Source organism: Aptenodytes forsteri, unplaced genomic scaffold (genome assembly GCF_000699145.1).
Source record: "Aptenodytes forsteri isolate BGI_AS27 unplaced genomic scaffold, ASM69914v1 Scaffold336, whole genome shotgun sequence".
Taxonomy (NCBI): Eukaryota; Metazoa; Chordata; class Aves; order Sphenisciformes; family Spheniscidae; genus Aptenodytes; species Aptenodytes forsteri.
In genome coordinates this window covers 809,121-830,471 of record NW_008794911.1, presented here as the reverse complement: position 1 = coordinate 830,471, position 21,351 = coordinate 809,121, and the positions used below count along the sequence as shown (strand labels likewise).

Below are 21,351 nucleotides of genomic sequence, written 5' to 3'. Positions count from 1 at the left end.
GGAAAAAGTTGCATATTAAAGTTGAAGAATGCTGTTAGCAAAGCTGCTTGAAATCTGCAGTGACTTGTAGCAGATGCCTAAAAAATGCCTTTTTGCACATTTTAAGCCTCTTTGTCAAGCTGTTAAAATGGTCTTTTTCTCTTTTACCTTTTTTTTTTTAAAAAAAAAATGTGTTTACCTGGAGAGGTAGCAGAAAGACATGGAAGAGAGGAGGAGGGTGAAAAGTTTTGAAAGGCATAGACAAAAGATACATTCTCTAAATTAAGACCCATGTTGTCAGCTATAAGTTTCACTAAACCCTTTCTGCAAAAATAAGAAACAGCCTACCTAGATTTTAAAATATTTTGTATAAGCAAAAAATAATTTTTGCCAGTTAATTCTTCTTTGAAATGGTTAAATCTCAGTTCTGAGGTAGAGTAAAAGGGATGTTGCTGCTTTTGAAACGTTCTAAAGTCCAGGTTGTGTAATATTCAGGTCTGTCTTTGAAAAATAAAATGAGCATTGCGTCAGTGACCAATTGTTTATTAATTTAGGGTCTTAGGGTAGTTGACTTAATACAGATGGGACAGAAGGCAATTTTCCCATTGGGAGTAATTTATTAGTAGCTTCATGTGTTTTTCAACAGCAGTCACAGACCAGGTGCTCCCCTGCTCCCTGGCTAGCAGTTCTCCAAGGTCTCTTAATAGCATCCTCATTGTTGAATGGAGGCAGCCAGTACTTGGGAGCACTGGTCCCCCTTGCCACTGGTCATTGTTTAGACCCTCTGATGATGCTCTTGCCTGCAGAAATGAAAAAGTTAAATCTAGGGAGAGAGAGGGGAGATTGCCCATTGCTTGTTATGGTTCACAAAGGTTTGGGAACTAGTGGCTTTGTAATACATACTTTTTGAATATAAGGCTGCATCTGACAGAGTTTTGCTCTCAGTGTAAACATGTGTTCCTCTCTGAAAGTCAGCATGTTCTAAGGCTATTCAGAAAAAAATGGGAGATTCCAAACAGTAGACAACCTTCAGAAACATTCTGTCATGGATGGTGTAATACTGTTGTTGCAACAGATCCTCAGCTGGGCATCCCTGACTTCTGCAGTGAATATGCATTTTTTTTTTATAGTATTGCTAGGCTGCAGCCAAAAAGGCTTTTGCTGCTTGCAGCATTTCTCATTTGCAGAGTGCTTCATAAACATGTCTACCGCTGATTTTATAAGCTGGGAAACTGAGTCAAGGAGTTTAAATGATAGCCCCAGGCTGCAGTGCTACACCATGAATACTGGGATTAGAACATGGCAGTTCCACAAAATGTTGACGCTTTTGATATGTTTACTGTCTGTATTCATTTTTGCAAGGCTTTTGTTTATCACCATATTGGACATGCCAGTTTATGCTCCTTTGACCAGAGGGAAGACCTTTGTACAGTCTTTTCCCGTGGAAGAGGACTATGATTGGAGACTATAACCTAGTTTCCTAAAAGTTCCCTCTTTATTAAAGCATCTTCACTATGGTGTGGTTTTTTTCATTTCACAGATTTTGACAAAGAAAACTCAGTCAAATTTAAACCTTCACGATTGCTCCAAAGGAAGAGAGCGTTAAGGTAAGGTCAAGTTTTTCTTGCCCAGTGAAGATGACTGGTTGCACAATTGTAACTTGCAGTCATTGCTTGAATCTACGTTTATTCTTTTGTCAGGGAAAATGCTAAGGGAAGAGTCCCACTCTGCACTGAGCCTCCTGCCACTGCAATGCCCATTTTTCCTTGTATGGCACAGACACAGTACAGACATTTAGTGAACCAGCTTGGAAAACTGATCTGTCTGAAAAAGAAGGTGGCTGAAGTGGGTGAATTAATTATACAGCTGTGCAGAGAGCTTTGTCAGCACATGGGAGGGGGACACTGCAGAGATGAATGGAGAGGTGACGTTGCTGCTTCCTTGCAGGGCCATGCTGCCTCGTGCCTGTAATCTTAGGGCACGGTTCCACAAGGCTGAGTAAGGGGATATAGTTCACAGTTAAGCAAGGTGGCAGGTCAAGTTCCCTCTCTCTTCCCATCCTCACTCTGACTGCTTTTTGGCGTCCACCTTTGTTCTTGCTGGACTCATTCATAATGGCGCAGAGGGGAGGTCAGGGAGTTGGGAACTGACTCTTGCCCCAGCAACCAGCTGTTTTGTTGGCTTAGCTGCACAGAAATCCACCAGCCTTAGGCACGCAGGCTCATGTTTGCAAGCATCTTTTCAGTCAACGTACACCTTCTGGAATGCACCTGATTCCCTGCCATGTTGTTTCTTAGGTACTGTAGAGAGATGGAGGGAATAGGTGTACAAGACGCATTGTGTTATGGAAGCAGGTAGGGGAAAGTAGGAATGAGAGTAGTAGAGAAGGATGTGACTGTAGAATGGACTTTTTTACCTAACAGTAAAAGGAAGGAAATTCTCCTGGAGGTAGAGAAAGAGAAGAAAAATGAACACCAAGCACCTAGCTGGCAGGTATACAAGTGGATTTTCATGCAAGTGTTTCAGTCACAAAGTCTCAGTATATCCCATAGCTTTAATCCAGATGGCAGAGCAGTGTTACCAGTGGCATTTGGATCAAACTTCTGCTTGCTTTTGGGCATGTAACTAGGTTAGTGGGACAGCTATTTAGAAACTGTATGCTGCTGCTGCAGCAGGAGATGAAGTTTTCAGCCTGCAATCCCTGATGTATAGAAGCAGCCCACACTTACTTTGGAAGTTGCAAGAGCGGTATAACTACTGAGACTGTCAAATACTCTACTAGTGCCACATTATACATTGTTTTTAAAGAAAAACTATTGAGATTATGAAATATTATTGCCTGTGTTTTACTAGGAATCCTATGAATTCCTGAACATTGGAGAGTATAATGAGTTTGTTGGGAACCTGAGGCCAAACTATACACAAATCCTGTGCAAAACAAACTTGTGGGACCTCAGGCTGTTGATTGCATTTCATGAACCATGATCACAGGCTATATTTCAGACAAGCAAAGGAGAAGAAGTTCCTCTTTCAGTATCCAGATTTAACAGGGACTTTAAGAAGAAAGAATTCTTGCGAACTTCTAAATTTTTTTTTTCATTTAGAGAAACCCAAGTATGTCTTAAATTATTTTAATAATGAATGTGCATAGCCCAGCTGTTAAGTGCAGAAAATCCTGGCGCTGCTGCTCAGAATCTGCACCTAGATTTATAGCATGACTTGAGAAATTAAGCAAAGGTGAGTAGATGTAGTTGTGATACTTCTAGAACAGGGTTGTGGGTGAGTTTGAAGGTACAATATACTTGGCAATCCAAGTCTGACTGTCTGACTCTGCTTAAGCAACTGAATTGTTGCTGCAACTGCTCCTTTAGTAGAGAAACTAATAAAGCAGGGAGACATCTGGATAGAACCCTTTGAGGAAAAAGGGAAGTCTTGATGAGGAATTTCTTATGGGCATATTTTTTTAAAACCCTTACGAGTAGTGTCCTGTAATTTTTTTTTTTTAATTTTTTTTTTTTTTACTATTTGGAATTGCTTTAACATCATTCCAACTCAATTTAGATTCCTAATGAATGTTCTTATTGAATACTGTGACATGTCCTAAATAAGCCTACTTTCATTTTTAGTACTAATTTTATATATGTATCTATAAATACCCAATTGTTTTGCTTGACTGTATCATCTTCAGAGCAGTGCTTTGTCTCTGAGTTCTCTGTGCAAGTTAAAGCAATGTAATTGATAGATGGGTTTAACACATTTTGTGTTTCTAATGTGCAAATATTTAAAGTAAGCAATGCCACCTGCAGCTTTGCAAGAGAGAGCGAAAATGCCTCTGAAGAGGAAAAACTCCTCCATTGTGGATAAAAGAGTCAGTATATGAAAATAGTTAATAATTTAAAAATAAACAAGTAAATAGAAGTTGGCAGTCTGTTCAGAGAGAAATGGAAAATGAGGGCATAAGGGAAACTGTGAAGGGGCTTTCACAAAGCAGATAACCTGTGATGCCATGTAGCCCAGTGAGGGTTAAGCTTAAGAAGTCTGTGGTTATTAAAAGAATTTTAATGAAATCTGCTGGTGAGCAAAGGTTGGAAGCCACCCTCAGTACAGAGGAGGAGGGAGCTCACATACAGGAAGAACTGGATGACCTTGAGGAGTAATAGAAAAGGGATGTAATGTAATAATACTAAATGCACAGTTGTGCATTGGTGGCTGATAAATTTTTCTGTCACTTGCAACTGATGAAAGCAAAGCCTTGGCATATTAGTTTCTCATGAGGGATTGAGCAACCAATATAGTGTAGTTATAAAAAGGCAAATGTGTGGTAGATCCCAGCATTCATCTGGCGAGTCATGTAATAATGCTTTCTCTATTAAAATTCCCATTTTTATAAGACACTGCTAAGACCCAGGTCTGGAATCAAGACTGTCCAATTCTGGGCACCATATACAAAAAGGATGACTTAAAACTGGAACAGGTAGAGAGTATTTTTACACATAATCAATGAAACTGAGAGCTTGTCTTGAGGAAGCTGAGTAGATGTGGAAAACTCTGTTAAGAAAAATAAGTAAGGTAACCAACAACACTGGCATGAGAACCAAATGGATGGAAACCAGCGAAAGACATTTAGACTCCCTGGAGTTTGGAGGAAGGGGCGGGAGTGAACCTAACTAGTTTACGGTATTTAAAAGTTTTTTGAGGATCCACAAGCAATCCAATACTGCGATTCTTTTTAGAACCAGTGGGCTAGTGCCAGTCGTGATTCTGTATGATTTTACCCTTGGAAATTCGTGTGGGACTGAGGCATAGCTGTGGATGTTAGTGCACAGTTAATTTAAACAAGGATTTTGCTGTATGAGTGAATGCTTTTCTGTACAGAGTCCCATGTTTATGGAAACTTAAGGTGCTGCGCTGTCACAAGCATTATGGAAGCAATTGGAGGTGCTGCTAAATAAAGCCCAGGTATTCAGAAGTCATGAGCTGGGTCCCTCAGCACTTTTGAGACAAGTCTTAAGTAATCAAATTGATTTGACAAAATAAATTTTGGTTTTGATTTATAGCCTTAGACCAATATTATTCACGTTTTTCAAACTGATCCTCAGCCAAAAGGAGTAGAAACTGCTTTCAAATGGAAACTGGGAGTCTCTCCGCCTAGGGGTTCTGCAGAAGCTGTGTCTCTAAGAAAATAACATATTGTGAGGCTAATAAGAATCACGAGTGTTTGCAATGTGGGGTTAGACATATAGAAACACGCAGTTAACTGTCTGAGTGTCTGCACAGTCTCAGATGACACATGCATCTATTTGCTTGTGGCTGCTGTGTGCTATTTTTTTAATTTATTTTGGTTTTTGTTTTGTTCCATTGAAGTGTTTTTGCCCTGTAAGGTTACACAGTTTTCTGTAATGGACAGCTTATTGCAGCTCTTCATCTTCTATTTGCTATTTTCTGTAGTGGATAACATTGCTTTTCTTGGCAGTACCTGGAATAATTTCTGTAAGTGCAGTTGTTGGAGACGATTTGCAGCAGGTGGCATGCTGCCTGAATGTGACACAGCCCAGTTTCTTTATTGTCATTTCAAGGATTTTATTCTCTCCTCAATGTCGTCTTACAAAGGAATATTATTTATAAATGATAAAGAAGCAAATACTTCTTGGAGTTCATGTAAAATTTTATTAGTCATTATATGCTAAAACTCTTTTCAGTGAGAAATGTTCTTCTGGAATAGCGATACAGATTTTTTCGTGTGGGACTGAGGCATAGCTGTGGATGTTAGTGCACAGTTAATTTAAACAAGGATTTTGCTGTATGAGTGAATGCTTTTCTGTACAGAGTCCCATGTTTATGGAAACTTAAGGTGCTGCGCTGTCACAAGCATTATGGAAGCAATTGGAGGTGCTGCTAAATAAAGCCCAGGTATTCAGAAGTCATGAGCTGGGTCCCTCAGCACTTTTGAGACAAGTCTTAAGTAATCAAATTGATTTGACAAAATAAATTTTGGTTTTGATTTATAGCCTTAGACCAATATTATTCACGTTTTTCAAACTGATCCTCAGCCAAAAGGAGTAGAAACTGCTTTCAAATGGAAACTGGGAGTCTCTCCGCCTAGGGGTTCTGCAGAAGCTGTGTCTCTAAGAAAATAACATATTGTGAGGCTAATAAGAATCACGAGTGTTTGGAATGTGGGGTTAGACATATAGAAACACGCAGTTAACTGTCTGAGTGTCTGCACAGTCTCAGATGACACATGCATCTATTTGCTTGTGGCTGCTGTGTGCTATTTTTTTAATTTATTTTGGTTTTTGTTTTGTTCCATTGAAGTGTTTTTGCCCTGTAAGGTTACACAGTTTTCTGTAATGGACAGCTTATTGCAGCTCTTCATCTTCTATTTGCTATTTTCTGTAGTGGATAACATTGCTTTTCTTGGCAGTACCTGGAATAATTTCTGTAAGTGCAGTTGTTGGAGACGATTTGCAGCAGGTGGCATGCTGCCTGAATGTGACACAGCCCAGTTTCTTTATTGTCATTTCAAGGATTTTATTCTCTCCTCAATGTCGTCTTACAAAGGAATATTATTTATAAATGATAAAGAAGCAAATACTTCTTGGAGTTCATGTAAAATTTTATTAGTCATTATATGTTAAAACTCTTTTCAGTGAGAAATGTTCTTCTGGAATAGTGAGTACAGATTTTTTTTTTTTTAACCTTTTTTTTCTTTTCTAACCAAATACATGTGATGAAAGGGTATTCAATTCTTTAAAAAGCCATTTAAAAACTGTCCTAAGGAAGGATTTTCCAACAGTAAGGCTGTGCAATTTGTCTTATCAGAATGACAGTAAATCATATGGCACATCACTACCATGGCAAAATGAAGAGCCTAGGGATCACTGTGGGGATTTGTATGTTACACCTGTCTACACAGTTTACTAAAGGTTTTAAGACTAGTATAAGTTTCCCTCACCTGGTTGGGATGGTTTAGAAGTCATAATGGGAGAATACAGCAGTTCTCTCTCTATTTGTAATAATTGGAGAGAAAAATCTCGCTTTGTTTACCCACAAGGAGGAACACTTCCTCCAAAAAGACTCTGTAGACAGTATCTACTTTAGACCATTATGACACCTACATTTTACAGTTAAAATTTGTATATTTAATAAACATATTTAAAGAAATATTTTGTCTCATCTAAATGGGCATTTTTGCTGTTTTGAAAAGACAAGGTATAAAACTAAATGATCTGCTGCTCATACTAGTGTATTATAAGCCATATAAGATCCAGAGATCAGTGCAGTAACAACAATAGGGCAGTCGTGCAGAAGGCTTCTAGCTGGAGTGTACATACAGTACTGCATTTGATGAAATATGTTTTAATATTTATGGAGAATCATTCGATATAGATTATTTCAAATGTAATTGCTAGTAGAGCATTTTGAAGGCAGTCTCCGGTCAGTAATTTAATGCAAAACTGTGTCACAGTCAGTTCCAAACAAGTTTCAGATTATGTTAGGTTTGGCTTTGTGAGTTTCTTGGGGTTATTTCTTATTTCGTTCTTATGGAAAATATTTTCTTTGGTATCTCTGTTAGACTATCTTGCAGTAAATTGGTTAAGTCTTGGCTTTATTTGATTTGTAGCAGAAACATCCACAGTTCTGTAAACCAGATGTTGCTTTCAGTTTTCAGAAGGAGTTCTCATTTGAAGATAAAGAAGAACTTGCAAACAGCACAAAGGATATTGATGCTAATCTCCTAGCAGTACTTCCAAAAGGTAGGTAAGGGAGACACACTATGAACACAAGTGGTAATTTAACAGCATGTGAAGTTTAGTCTATGCAAGTGCAAGGCACAGTTAAAATCACTTAGGCACAGATGTTTTGTAAATGAGTCTTCTTTTCCCTGTGAAGTATGCATAGGGGATGAAACAGGATGAACTACAATGCTCTTTTACAAGACCTTGTTACATCCCTACTTCATAAAGTTCAGCTTTGTTTACCTAGTTTTCAATAGGTTAAGAAGTAGTTGAAATTCAAAACTTCAGTGTTTGTACGGTTAGATTAATACTGATTTCAAAGGTATTAACTTGGCTTGTAGTCATAACTCTTTGCAGTCCCCTTCGGTGGTTGGTAGAATCGCTGTGCTTGCATGACCAACTGACTACACGCTGGATTTTAATCTTGCATGCTAAAGGACCTGCACTACATATGGGTTTGGGGATTTTTTTTTTTTTAAACTTCTGTCTTAGTCTGAATAACTTATGAAGAAAACAGCAGTTCCATCTTTATCTTCTGACACAGTTGAGGTAGAGGTGAGAATTAATTCTCTTTAATTATTTAGAGGAAATGACAATCTGCTTGGAAATAGTTCTTGACAAGTAAAGGGTGACATTTGACTGAAGAACTACGTGTAACTGTCATAAAGATGTTCCCTTCACTCAGGGATGTTGTGGATCTCAGAACCTTGATTAAAATTGTGTGTGTGTTCTGATGGTATTTTTACCCTTTTCAAACTACCAGGGTAGATGCACTAAGCCAAATATAAAGGAACTGGCTTGCTCTTTTCATGTCATTTATTGTAGAGGTCCTTTAGAAAGGAGCCCTTCTTCCAGCATAACATTTAAGTGATAGTTAAGTGATGTGCTTGCTTTTATAATGTAATCATTACAGATGTTCAGAAAGAGATTTCATTGACATAATGATGGAATAGAGCGATATGCATTTATACAACACAGTCTTTGTGAGAGCACTAGTCAGTAAGAATACGTAGTCCCTCATTATTCCATATACTTAGCCTTACAGTCATGCTGGCCAACAAGTTAATTGTGAGAGGCTTCACTTGAGAAGCCTTCTCTGTAAGTTGCTTCTCAGTGAACTAATTTCTATTCCAAGATATCTCTGTTTCCTAAGAAATTATTCTTGTAATAAAGGCATCAGATTTGGTGTGCACCAGACTTAAGAAAAAGTTAGCAGTAGGAGCTGATGGTTACATACTGAGGGGGCTACTTGAGGCCAAACACTTTCTGAAAATGCAGGTTATTTGTCCCATCTAGTGCCTAACTCTGATCCAGATTTGCACATGTTGGAAAATCAGAGGAATATATTTAATTTTCAACTGAAACAGACTGAACTGAGGTTCAAAGAGTCTAGCTGAAGTCTCACACGTTGCTGCCTGCAGTTAAGCATTGAACATGTTAGTATGCCTCTGCTAGCATAAACAGAACATAAATGCTTCTCCAACCTGGTTTGTAGACCATCATCTTTCCAGGTGAGGAGAGGAGGAGGTAGGAACAAGTCTGGTAGGCTTCACTATTGTGTTAAATTTTCCTCAAAATGAAAATGTATATACCTGCATGACAATGGTTATTTACCATCTCTGAGAAATTAAGCCTCTGGCAGGTAAACTTTTGATCCACCTATATTCAGGCTTCACAAATGTATGTGCTCACTCTCTACTAGGGACTTTTGGAAGGCTTGATTTAGTTTTTACAGCTTCTGTATTTTAAAAATAAAACTGTCACATGCCTGCAACTTTATCCGCATATATCCCCTCTGCTGTTATCGAAGAGGGCTTTCAGCAAAAACATATTTATATTCTGTAACAAATGTTTCTGAAAGATTTCTGAATTCTATAAGAAATCATTCACCTTAATTTAAGGAGTTTTTTTAAACATTTTTATAAGGTACACTCCAAATGTACTTTTTGTCTTTTATTCTGGGACGAGACATGGAACAATACTGCTTTTGCTAAATACTGGTATTATAAGGTAAATTCTGCTCAGAAGGTCTACAGTTACCAAAATTAAGATGCCTCTTGAGAGTCTACCTTAGAGGGTATCCTACCATAGCATCCTGCTCAATATCCTAAAATACAGCCTGAAGTTCAGGGCTGTTCCTGGGCTGTGGCTGTTCTGCCTCTTGCCCTTAACTATACTGACCAACAGTGCTTACAAAGTGTGTTAGCCTGAAGTAACTTAGATAAGGAGCTTTTTCTGTGAAATTAATTATTTTAAGCTTCTTAGTGTTTTCTTGTGTGCTGAATCAGATCTTTGTGCTACCTTTTAGGTAGAAGTGTTGTTATTCTTTAACGCTGTCATGGGTGTCTTTGAAATGGTGTAATTTCTGATGGTCATGTGGAAAAACATCCCATGAACAGATGGGAAGTTGGCACCAACGTATTCAAATTGCAAACTAAAAAGGAGAAACCCGATCACCTAAGCTTGCAAGGGCCAACCAGTGTCTTTGGGAGTGAAATTTCTCCAACTGGCTTTCATGTTTTGCAGTCAAATATTTCATTCAGCAAAAAGAAATCACTAGAGTAGAAGACTTCTGCATTTTGTCTTCTTTTTTTGCTTTTTTGTGCTTCTTTTCCCCGCCTCCCCGGAAGAAGAATATTGCCAAAACTGCTTTCACAAAAGAGCTCTGCAGATGTTGGCCAACCTAGCTGAAATTACTGTCTGGAATCTCAAGTGTGGAAAAAGTGTAAGGCAGCACAGAGTAGTCCCATGCTATTTTTGTCCCATCTTGTTTGGGAAGGTGTTGGAGAGATGCTTCATGAGGCCAGTGCTCTTTTTTAGGACTGCAAAGCGGTAGTAGAATCTCTGGAACTTCAGCTAACACGTAGCAAGAGGGTGTTGAACTAATGCTGCTGGGAGTTCTTTGGATGTTCCACATTTCTTGTAGCGGACAACTTTATAGTCAAGTTTCCTTTTGGGGGGGGGGGGTCTTTTGGGGGGGGGGGGACGGGGACGGACGACTTTAGTATATGAAGCTATGTTTTAGAGCTTTACTAAAGCTGTGTAAAAGACCTGGTCTCTGATGATGGTTTTAGGGACTGTATAAATCGGTGACTGGGGAAGAAAAATGATCAGGATTTGGATGGAATGTGGTTTTATTAACTGTGAGCTGTGGAGGCCTTTGACCTGTCTGAAGTGGCAGAACAATTACGGGGTTTGTTTTGACCATTTTATGTATGTATAGCCAACAGATGGAACAGAAAAACTAATAGACAGAGGAACAAAAACAGAAGTAGATTTGGCAGAGCTGAGAGCAAAATATTTATGAGAAATCATTTCCTTTGGTGTGAATGTGAATGTAAGGTTGGTTTCTTATGGATAAGTTCTCTGTTTAATACGGTTCCACTGCTAGCACAGCTTGAGTAGGCAGGGCAGCAGCAGGAACTGCTCATGCATTGAGAGAAAAGTCTATGAAAACACAATGTAAGGGCTCATCTTTGCTTTGGTGTTGGTTCAGGATGCAAATTTTGCATTGCCCTAGTCCAGTTCCCATCCATCTCCAGATATCTGTGCCTGGAGCTTGCTGACTTTCAGTGATTATCTTGCACTGTCAACCTGGTCAACAGCATAGGCTTCAGTCTGCTTTGCTGCAGATGCTGAAACTGGGCGTGGAAGAGTTGTCCCTTGGGTTAGCACTGTTAAGTAGCTGCATACTTAGCTACTCTGCACTGCTACTTGCATCAAATGTGTACATATTAAATTTTTTTCATGGCATGATTACAATCTGAGCTAACCTGTCTTGAGAAATTGAAGCGGATAGCTTGAGTCTGCTTTCTGTAAAAATGTAGACTAAAGGAGTTGTTGTGGAGAGTGGCCCAGCTGATTTCTTTCCCCTGTTAATCGCACATTCTCAGTAGGCACTCATCTGTAGCCTCAGATGCTATATTTATACCTCATTCATTTGCTGCTCTGAGCAGCATTCATGATCAGAATACATTCATTCTTCTGATCCAAGACATTTTACCTGGAGTCCTAGTCCAACCTTTTCAGCACATAAGGTTGATACTACAGCCGATGTCAATAGTACCTATCTGTATCTATGAGGTATGAGCACTGGTATTGACTACAGCAAACTTCCTGGATATGTGTCAGCTAAGCTGAAACCCTGACTTAGCTATGCATGTAAGTTCTTGCAGTAGAGGAAAGGGAGAGAAGGTGCATCTGACCTTTAAAAGGGTGGTGTTTCAATAATGTTCATCTTCTAAGTATCTAGAGCGATGAAGTCTGGTAGGGAAAAAAGCGGATAGATTTACTTCTGCAGTGGTGTGGATCAGTGTCTAGTAGAAACTCCTGACTCATCTGGTGTTTCTGATGGCAACCTAGGGCTGATTTAGCAGGCTGTAGACTTTAGCTTGCTTTAACTTTTTATTCCTGGGTCAACAGGATCAGAACCCCAGAGGAGTGTTGCATCAGAATAGGCACACACAGCTTTTAGCACCACATCTTTGCCAAGGCAATGATATGGATGGGGGTGGGGGTGTGTAGGGGTTTGTTACACCCCACACGCCCCCCAGTCCACTGCATCCTTTGACAGCCTGGATGGTTTCTCTTCCTGGTGGTAACAAGTCACACCACACTTATTTATGTAGTACTCACTGCTCCAGTGTGGTTTGCAAACATCACTGATAACTGTGCACATATGTGTGTATATATAGGGATTATTTAATCTATCATGCCTCCTGTTGGTTCACTACTATTTTGTGAACGGTGACAGCTGTCTACTAGCACATAACACCACCAAACAGTTTAGGGGGAGAGAAGGAAAGTATGTCCAATTAAAACTACAAGGGAAAATTAGCAGAGGAGAAAGTGATTAACCATGCAGGAGTATCATGAGGGTACACTAATTTTCACTCCAACCATGAGTCACTGGGATTCTTGGGATTTGCTCAATATAAGGGAGTGGAGGAAAGTAAGGAATAGGAGACACTGTTTCTCTTTAAACATAGTCAGTCCCCAACCTTTGTGTAGACAGGGTAGGCAGTAATTCCATACTACCTGGTTTTGAAAGCAGTTACTACAGCATGTAAGCTTGACCTCAGCTAATCAAAATACAACTTGCCCAGTTTATACTAGATCTTGAAAACTGCTAGGATGCATAGCAGATTCTAGCTTAGCCTGGAAGTGTCTGGAGGGGAGGACTCCTTGGTGTTTACACCTATGTGCCTAATGCACTTTTGATAACGCAAGCTTAATAAACTAGGAAAACAAGAGGAAAATGCTTGTTCCCCAACAAAAGCTATTTCAAACCTCTTAACTTTATTTGACTGTTCCTTCTTATTCTAAAGCATTTTAGCAAGTTTCTGAAACTTAGTAGCTTACAAACTGTATAATCTTTTGTTGTCTCAGTTTCAGAATTAAGAAAACTGTTTGAACCAAACAACCAAGATTTTTTGGAAATGAAAAGGTAAAAAAAAGAAAGTCTTTGGCCTGTAAAACAAAACACACAGCTTGTTTTGTTACCTCCTCTTAGAAACTCTCCCCACAAATCTTCAAAGGTGCCTGATTTCACATTTTTCACATCTTTTTCAGAAAAGAGAGAATAGCTAGACGCTTAGAGGGAATTGAAAATGATACACAACCTATGCTTCTACAAAACTGTCCAGGATCAGTCACACACCGTTTACTAGAGGAAGATACGCCAAGATATATGCGTGCAACTGATCCATACAGTCCCCATTTAGGTAAGTAGTAGGTATCAGTCAATCTTGCATTACTGAATTACTTCATGTTTACTACGCTATCATTTACGCAGTACATGGAGAAGAGTTTTATAGAAGAGCTGTGGTCAGGGTTTTTTTTAACTTGCCTTTTAATTCTCCAGTTGTCTTATTTGAAAAAGGTTGATATCAATATTTTTTAAAACAACAATAATTTGATATGAGACTCTTAAAGAATTATAACTAATACACATTTCTTAATCATTTGTATGTACTTTTGGAGACGTAAGTGCAAAAATGTAATGTGTCTGTGCAGTCACTAGTACACTTTGATTTGTAAGAAAATGGGAAGCTTTTAGTTCACTCGATGTGAATAGTGGGTAGGGTACTCGGAGTTTTGGGATGAACTTGCTCATATATGTTGTACTTTTGACAGGAAGATCAAATGAAGAGGAGGAAACTTCAGATTCTTCTGTAGAAAAACAACCCAGATCATCCAGATACCGAGCAGAAATCACAGGAGGTAATACAGAGCCCTTGTATAGTACAGGAAACATGGATGTCCAGGAACTAGAGTCAAAAGCAGAAAGAATAGCTAGGTACAAGGCAGAGAGGCGGCGCCAGCTGGCAGAAAAATACGGATTATCTCTTGATTCCGATTTGGATTCTGACTACTCATCCAGATATACGCGGGCAAGGAAAGATCCCGACAGCGTGGAAAGAAAGGGAGTGAAAAGTGAAAGGCAAGATGATGAAAACAAGGACTGTGGCTCCCTGTATTTGTCCAGGACTGAGACGAAGGAGTCAAAGAGTGTGATTTCTGAATCCAAAGAGTACTCCAGCCGTGAAAAAGATGGTGTTCCAGATAAAGACCACCTCTCAAATGAAAAGAGTGACAGAAAAGCAGATGATGACAGTGCCATTAGACAGGCTTCTGACTCTTCAGCAACCTTGGATAGTTCTGTCTGCCTTTCACTTTCTGGACGAGAATCTTCCTCCTATAACGAAGTGCCAATATCACCAAAGCAAACCCCCAGAGAGTCCCTTTCTTCACCAAAGCGGGCAGCCTCACCAATCCATTTGCAGAATGACCAGCCCTTGCACAGTAACATCAGACAAAGGTAAGCATGATTTTTATTTGTTTGTTTATACAGTAGATTCCTTTATCTTAATCATCTTCTGCAGCAGTGTCTACAGTATTTATGGGAATGTATTTATTACCCTTCAAGAATATATTTAGTGGTTTTGGATGTCTCAGGCTGGATTGGTTGGGTTTATTGAATCACAGTGTGTTTCTGATACAAGGAAGTGGGTATCTATTTCTAGGATTAGATATGTCCTTGGTTTCACTTTATATTTATGAATTTATGCCTAAAATTAGGCCCTTTGGGGGGTTTGGGGGTTGGGGAGTGGAATAACTGATGTTTAAGATGTTTACACAAACTAGAAATTGAAGCAGTTATGGTTCTAAATCTGCTTTTTTTTTTTTTTTCCATAACCTGTTAGAGCAAGACTTTAACTTTTTTCCTCTATAGCCTGTAATTGTTTGGGTTGGGGCTTCCAAGTAAAGGCAAGTTGTTTCTCAGTGCAGATTTGAATAGTTTCATGATGGCTTCTGCCAAAATAAAACAGGTCTCAGAGTTTAAAGCTGAAAAGTGTCTTGGGTCAGTTGAAATAATAGTTGATTTGTTTCCCTGCTGTGAAAGTGTAAAAACCCTTTTGAACTGTGATAGTTAATCTTTCAGATAATATCGGGGTATGTGTGTGAAGGGGCAGAGGGGAGAGTTAAAATTCCATGCTGAGTTTGGAAAATGTAGCCTCCCTCATGGTATGTTGAATTACTTCAGATTTGACAAATTTAATCCAGTAATAGGGTAACCAGAGTCTTCCAGAAGGAAAAAAAAAAATTCACTAATTTCACATTGTAGTTTCACACTGTAGTGCAAAAACAGACTGTCAAAATGTTATGGTGACTGAAAACAACACATGACTAAGAATTTTTTAAAAGTATGATTTTCTCTAAGTGTGATTCTTATTTCTAGGTAGGTGGATAAATGGAAAATAATAACTGTAAAAACTTAAATTAAAATGTTGTAGCTAAAAATGATGTAAATTGTAATGAGAACTTAATTGTAAACACATCTGCATCATGCTGAGTAGTGCTGACTGTTTCTAAAAAACTGAAATGAACGGGCATAAACTGAACCGTTTACAGTTTTTGGCTTTTTTTGCAGTAGGTTCAGAAACAAGCTACCTTGACTGGACTACTTTATCCTTCCCATCAAAATCACAAAACTTAATTCTTATTTGTTGTGGCCTTTCTTAGTAACTCGTATAAGCATACCTTAAAGTTTGAATGAGGAAGCAATCTTCCACGTCAAAGGTTAACCACCTGGTGGAATTGATTAAGTCATCTATTTACAGTGCCTGTAAACTGCTCAGATGTACTTAGCCTTCTTTTTTGTTTCACTTTATTGCATAGGACACACCAGTAGTAGTCTCTTAATATTTTTTTCATAGCTTTTCATTATTCAGGTGACTTCTAATCCTGCTCACCTTCTTTTGCATGGATATGTGGCTATATGAGCTATCATTGGACTCTCCCAATTAAGCCAAAATGTTAAAGGAATATTGTCATTTCAAAAAAGCCATCAGAGGGAAAGTAAGTCAACATACTTAGGAAGTACGTCTTATCTTTAGTTTATGCTTTACGCTTACAATTCTGCTACAACAGTAAGGAAAATAGTCATTGCAGGGTCATCCATACAACAGAGATCAGAGTTGTATTGAAACTCCTTGAGCTGACTAGGTTATTCCAGGCTCCAAAAAACTTGTCTCCGAAGCAGTCTCAACTCAAATACTACAAAATATTATCCCTTATCTTCAAATGGTCAGTTTGCGATAAATCTCTTGACTAATCCAATTACTGATAGGAAGGGATATTGGAGCAATGGGCCTTTGGCCGGATGGTTGTTTTAGAAGGTGAAGGAAGGGACAAAGTTTTCAGCCTTAGGAAAGCAAAGAGAATGGCCCATCAAACTTTATAGCCAAGAATGTGTCTGCTGCAGTGTAAAAAGACGTTTTATTTTCTTTACTCTCATAAAGCAATCCTTGTCCCTTTTTCTGTGAGGGGAAACCAATAAACACTGAACAACAAAATGCCTTCTAGGTTGTTACCTCTTCCAACTCAGGAGAAGCTGTGCTGAACACAGCATTGGTGAAACAGCATGCTGGCTATAGAGAGACACCTGAATCCGCCCAGTCATAGATTAACCTTTAATGTGGAGAAATCAGGTCTCCTTATAAAGCGCTCTCATTTTCAGCTGACAAGTGTGGTTTTTCTAACGCAGCTCTATAAACCGGTTACAAGTTCAGACTGAGCAGGCTGAAGGTATTATCGAATCATTCACAAATTCCAGCTGTGTCTTTTTAAAGCTGCCACTTCTGGCATTAACTATTTTTTTGTAATAGAAGATGCTGCAAAAGTTAGACAGAAGATAAATAATTAAGGAAACAGTGTTTTTAATGGGGGCATACTTTTTCATTTGTTAAGAGTTATATGTCCCTATGAGATCTAACGCTGTGTGAAACGCTAAGGGATCAGCTGTGTTTGGCAAGCGCTGGAGACAGGCCCCTTCTGCAAGGTCTTCCTTTTTTTGAGACTTAGGTGTTCTCTGTTTCCAGATAATGAAATGGTGAGATCCATTTTCAGGTGGGTTCTGATGTTAGGACAGTTCCAGAGTTTGAACTCCATCCCATTTGTGGTATGGTCATTTTTACTTCTCTGCTCTGCAGTAGTGCCATACTAACAAATGAGAGACTGGGGCAAAAGCAGCAGTAGTAAGCCATAACTTAATACAAATTGCTGACTGCATTATCACTAATTCCAGATTCTTTCTGGACGAGGCTTGGGTCAGTATTTGTGTAAAACGGGTTTCCCACAATTACTGTCTGTCTGATCTTTTGAAGGAAATCATCTGCACCCACCAAGATGTGGTGTAGCTCTTACAGCAGCCAAGAGTTTAAACTGAGGATTTGGTCTCTTGTTTGGATACGCGTCTAGGCAGTCGGTGGTATTTTAAAGACCAAGTTGCCAAGAGCCTGTTCTTCATTTTAATACCCCTGACAACTTCCAGTGCCAGTGCGTACTCACTGGTGTGATATTCAGAGATTTAAGAATAACCTCTCAGAAACTCTTGTCCCTGTTTCTGAGTGGTAAAGAAGTCATTGCCTATTTCCATGCAGTCTGTTTAAAGTTACTGTGTGGTAGTCTCCTATGAGGCCATTTGCACAAGCGAAATAAGGGCTAACGCCAGCTTTCCAGGTGGCTGCAGTTTTGAAGTCAGTTCCACATTATATAGGTTGCAAAATTGTTTTTGTTAAATTTAAATTTGCTGAGTTCAAATTAGAAAATAAATGCAGCTTGCTTCAGAATACATATGAAAGCTTTGTGCCTTCAGTCCTAAGACGATTTAATAATTAATCCTGTTATCCATCACTGAGAAGACAACAAAGTGCTGAGAAGGTATTGTTTGACATTGTCTGCATTTGGCTGCTGAAGTGGCTGATTAACTCTAAATTCAAAACATGGCTTGCGTTCTTCTGACTGCTCTCTTCAAAGGATGAATGATCAAGTACAAATAATTGCTGCTTGGGCCATGCCCACTATAAAAATGTGCCAAAGTACACATTAAGAGACAAGAAGGAAGTTAGTTTGCTTCAAAGCAATTCTAGCTACCGGGTCAGCTCCTGTGGAAGGTTTTTACCTCCTATTTGGTCAGTTCCTTTAGGACTTCAAAAACATTTGGAAAAACAAAAGGTGTTTTAATAGTCAGTGTTTGACTTTGTTCCAAGCTTGGTTTGGATAAGGTGACAACTGTAGGTGAGTTCTCAAATTTAAACTTGCTTGCCGTAAATGCAGTTATCTCAAGAACAGTTATTGATTTGACCTTTTTCAACTATTTTTATTAGAAGACCAGCTAAGCAAAATTGAAGTAGATGACCTGGAGCTTAATTTGGGATTTTCATCCCAAATGGCTCCACTGCAATGCGAGGAGTTCTTTCAGACGTAGCTATAGGTAATGGAAAGCAGCCTGGCCGCTTGTCACCTCCAGGAAGTTTGTAAATGTTAGTGTGGCTGGACAGTCTGTGCTTGCAAGGTTAAAAGTATTTGATGTGATCGACTGTTGCTGAGGGACTGTAGATGAAGGTGGGCATTAGGAAAGTATTTGAGAAACTGCATGTAGGTAGCCTGCAGACACCCTTTCCTGTAGGGCTTTTAAGTTTGCAGTGTTCTTGTTTCTTTTTATGCTTTCAGCTCCAAAATGGAAACAGAATAAAGTCAAGACAAGATCAGACTAGGGGTTACTTTGTTTTTAAGTTTTTTGTTTCCCGTGTCACGCAGTGACATGGCATGTTTTACTTGAGCTAACTGGGTTTTCATTTCTGAAGCTTTTGTGACACAGGGCTACAAGAGGAGAGAGGGGTTCCAGCTGCTCCTGAGAATTTCTTAGGAAGAATGATATAGCCATCTGAATTTCTAACTTCATTAAATTCATATAACTACCTTGTTTTGGACCCAGCAGTCTTTACCACTTTAAACCATAAATTAAAGTAATGGTTTTAGCAACTTTTCCAGGTGTCCTTACACAAACCCTTCCAACTGACCTGCAATGGCACATGGCAAAAATAAGATTGTCTAGTTGCTTTCACTTCTCAAATTCTGGGCAATGTACACTTGGTAAAGTTACCTTTGCAGAATATTTAACATTCAGAACACCTTTTAGATATTTGTGGAATTAATATGATAGTTTGTTTCACAGTTTATCAACTTTCAATTTGATTAATGTGATGTGTTTTTATTTTCATGAACAGTCCTCTGTAATTGAGTAATTAGAAAACAAAAAAAGCAGTGGGGAGGGAAGATTGGGAGAAACAATGGGAGTATGTGTTAAGATCTCAAAAATTACCTGAAGTTCTGTTTTCTGTAGTAGTGCAGGGAAAGCAAAACCTGAATGGTTTCTTCAGAAAGATTCGGAAGGGGACACACCTTCACTTATCAGCTGGCCCTCCAGGTATCATAAAACATAGCTGTGTGGCTAACAATCAGACTACAAACCTCCCCTTTCTTTCCCTTTACTCTGTCTTCATTTAACACTTACCTTTAATTTTCCTTTAACAGCAGCAAGTTAGAAAGTGTTGTTTCTTGCGGGTGAACAGCTGTTGAAACTTTTCTGAAGCATCTGCCTTTATTGTAACTTACGACCAATTGGTATTTTGATGAAGAAGTACAAATGCCTCTACCTTCTTCCACAGCTACTACCATTCTGGCTTCCACTAATTTTTATAACTTCTTATTTTATCCCACTTTGTACTCTCCAAACCAGCAGATTTTTATACCACACACCAATCCATCTTAGCATTCCCTACAATTCATTCCTTTAATTCCAAAGGACATGGTACAAGAGAAGTAAAAAATTTATATTGAAAAGTAAAGCAGGATCTTGATCAGAGCTACAAGCAGCTGCTTTCTCCCAGTTTGGTAACACATACAGTTAGCCCACCATGAGAAGCATTGCAGGAAGACTCTTTTCCATGTTCCTGATTAAAGTAATTCTTATAACCCAATACTAACATCAGTGTGGATGTTCTGGAGAATGCTTGGTACATGTAGTTTAAAGAATCACTTTTTCAGACCGAACACACTTTCTGTGCTTAAGTAACTTTGAGAAGTTTCCCTGATAAGTGCACCAATCCTCAGAGATAAGAAACACGAAAATATTAGAAAGGCTGGTGTTTCAGATAACTTTGGATATCCTGAATTATTCTCTCAGATATTCATTTGCCTTTTTTTCTAAATCTTGCTTTTTTTTAATAATGTAAACTCCAAAACGTCTGTTGGTAGCAAGCCTGGAATCGCATATACTTGGAGCTGGATTGCTTACTTTCAAACAAAGAGCTAGTCTCCTATTGTAACTGAGTTCCTCTCCTTCCCCAGAATTAAAATCATTTCAGTTAAAACCATTTGGGAGGGGAGGAAGTACAGGGCTTTCATTTTTAATACTGTGTATGTGATATTTACAAACGCTCGCCCTATAAGCTGTCCAAACACTCAGCGTGGCTGTAAAACTGCTGGAGAGCTTACCTGCAGTTGTAGTTGTAGAGCAAAGGCTGCCTCCGGCTGCACGTGCTTGCCTTCTGTTAGTGGAGTTGCATTAAGTGTCTAAAGGTAGAATACGACTCTGTTTTGCATGGATGTTACAGAAGTCTAGAGGTGTTTCTAGAAAATACACTGAAGTAAGATAACTTTGGGGAACATTCCTGTAAGTTTTGCATGTTAGAATGTAATGAAATGTTTTAAAACAGAATGCCTGTTTTGTTTTTTGGGGTTTTTTTAAATCCTTTTCTGCCCTGCAAGCCCTCTGAATAGCAACAGCCATGCCATAGTTTCACTTTGGGCTTTAAGGCTTGCGCTTTCAACATTTTTTCTCACTTACTGAAACAGGTTACACTACATGTAACATTTTAGATGTCTTCTATGATACACAAAAGCACAAGTAAAAAAGTCTCTGGCAGAACATCCAAAGGGCTAGGTGGAGATAACATGTTTTTTCATCCCTTTCCCCAATGCAACAGCATCTTGATATGACGTAAGCTGCCCAGTGTTTAGACATCTTCAAAAATCTGACTACATACATGATTGCCAATGGAATTTGCAATTTCAGGCTGAACCCAACACTTTGATAATATAAAAAGCAGTATTGATCATCTTGTTTGTTTGAGACTATGGGTACATGCTGTTTGACAAATGCAGTTGTGACCTCGTGGGAACATGCTGTATGTTTTCAGAGCTTGCTCAGTTACCTTCTCAGGAGTCATGCATGTTCAAGGACCTGTGAATCACTGGAATGTTTTTGAGCAATGTTACTGCTAAG

The 21,351-nt window shown here is 38.9% G+C and overlaps 1 protein-coding gene across 19 annotated transcripts in view; it reads left to right on the top strand.

The window, feature by feature from the left end:
• SVIL (supervillin) overlaps positions 1-21,351 on the top strand; it is a 114,527-nt gene that overhangs the window by 41,853 nt on the left and 51,323 nt on the right. For 13 of the 19 annotated variants that reach the window (XM_009275175.2, XM_009275167.2, XM_009275170.2 and 10 more), the window contains exons 2-7: positions 1,520-1,586; positions 7,645-7,736; positions 13,107-13,164; positions 13,290-13,441; positions 13,854-14,538; positions 19,408-19,491. In XM_009275175.2, coding sequence (XP_009273450.1) covers positions 13,157-13,164; positions 13,290-13,441; positions 13,854-14,538; positions 19,408-19,491 — 929 coding nt within the window. In that variant the 5' untranslated portion in view covers positions 1,520-1,586; positions 7,645-7,736; positions 13,107-13,156. The remainder of the gene's footprint in view (positions 1-1,519; positions 1,587-7,644; positions 7,737-13,106; positions 13,165-13,289; positions 13,442-13,853; positions 14,539-19,407; positions 19,492-21,351) is intronic. The other 6 variants (XM_009275165.2, XM_009275179.2, XM_009275180.2 and 3 more) reach the window with 4 other exon arrangements.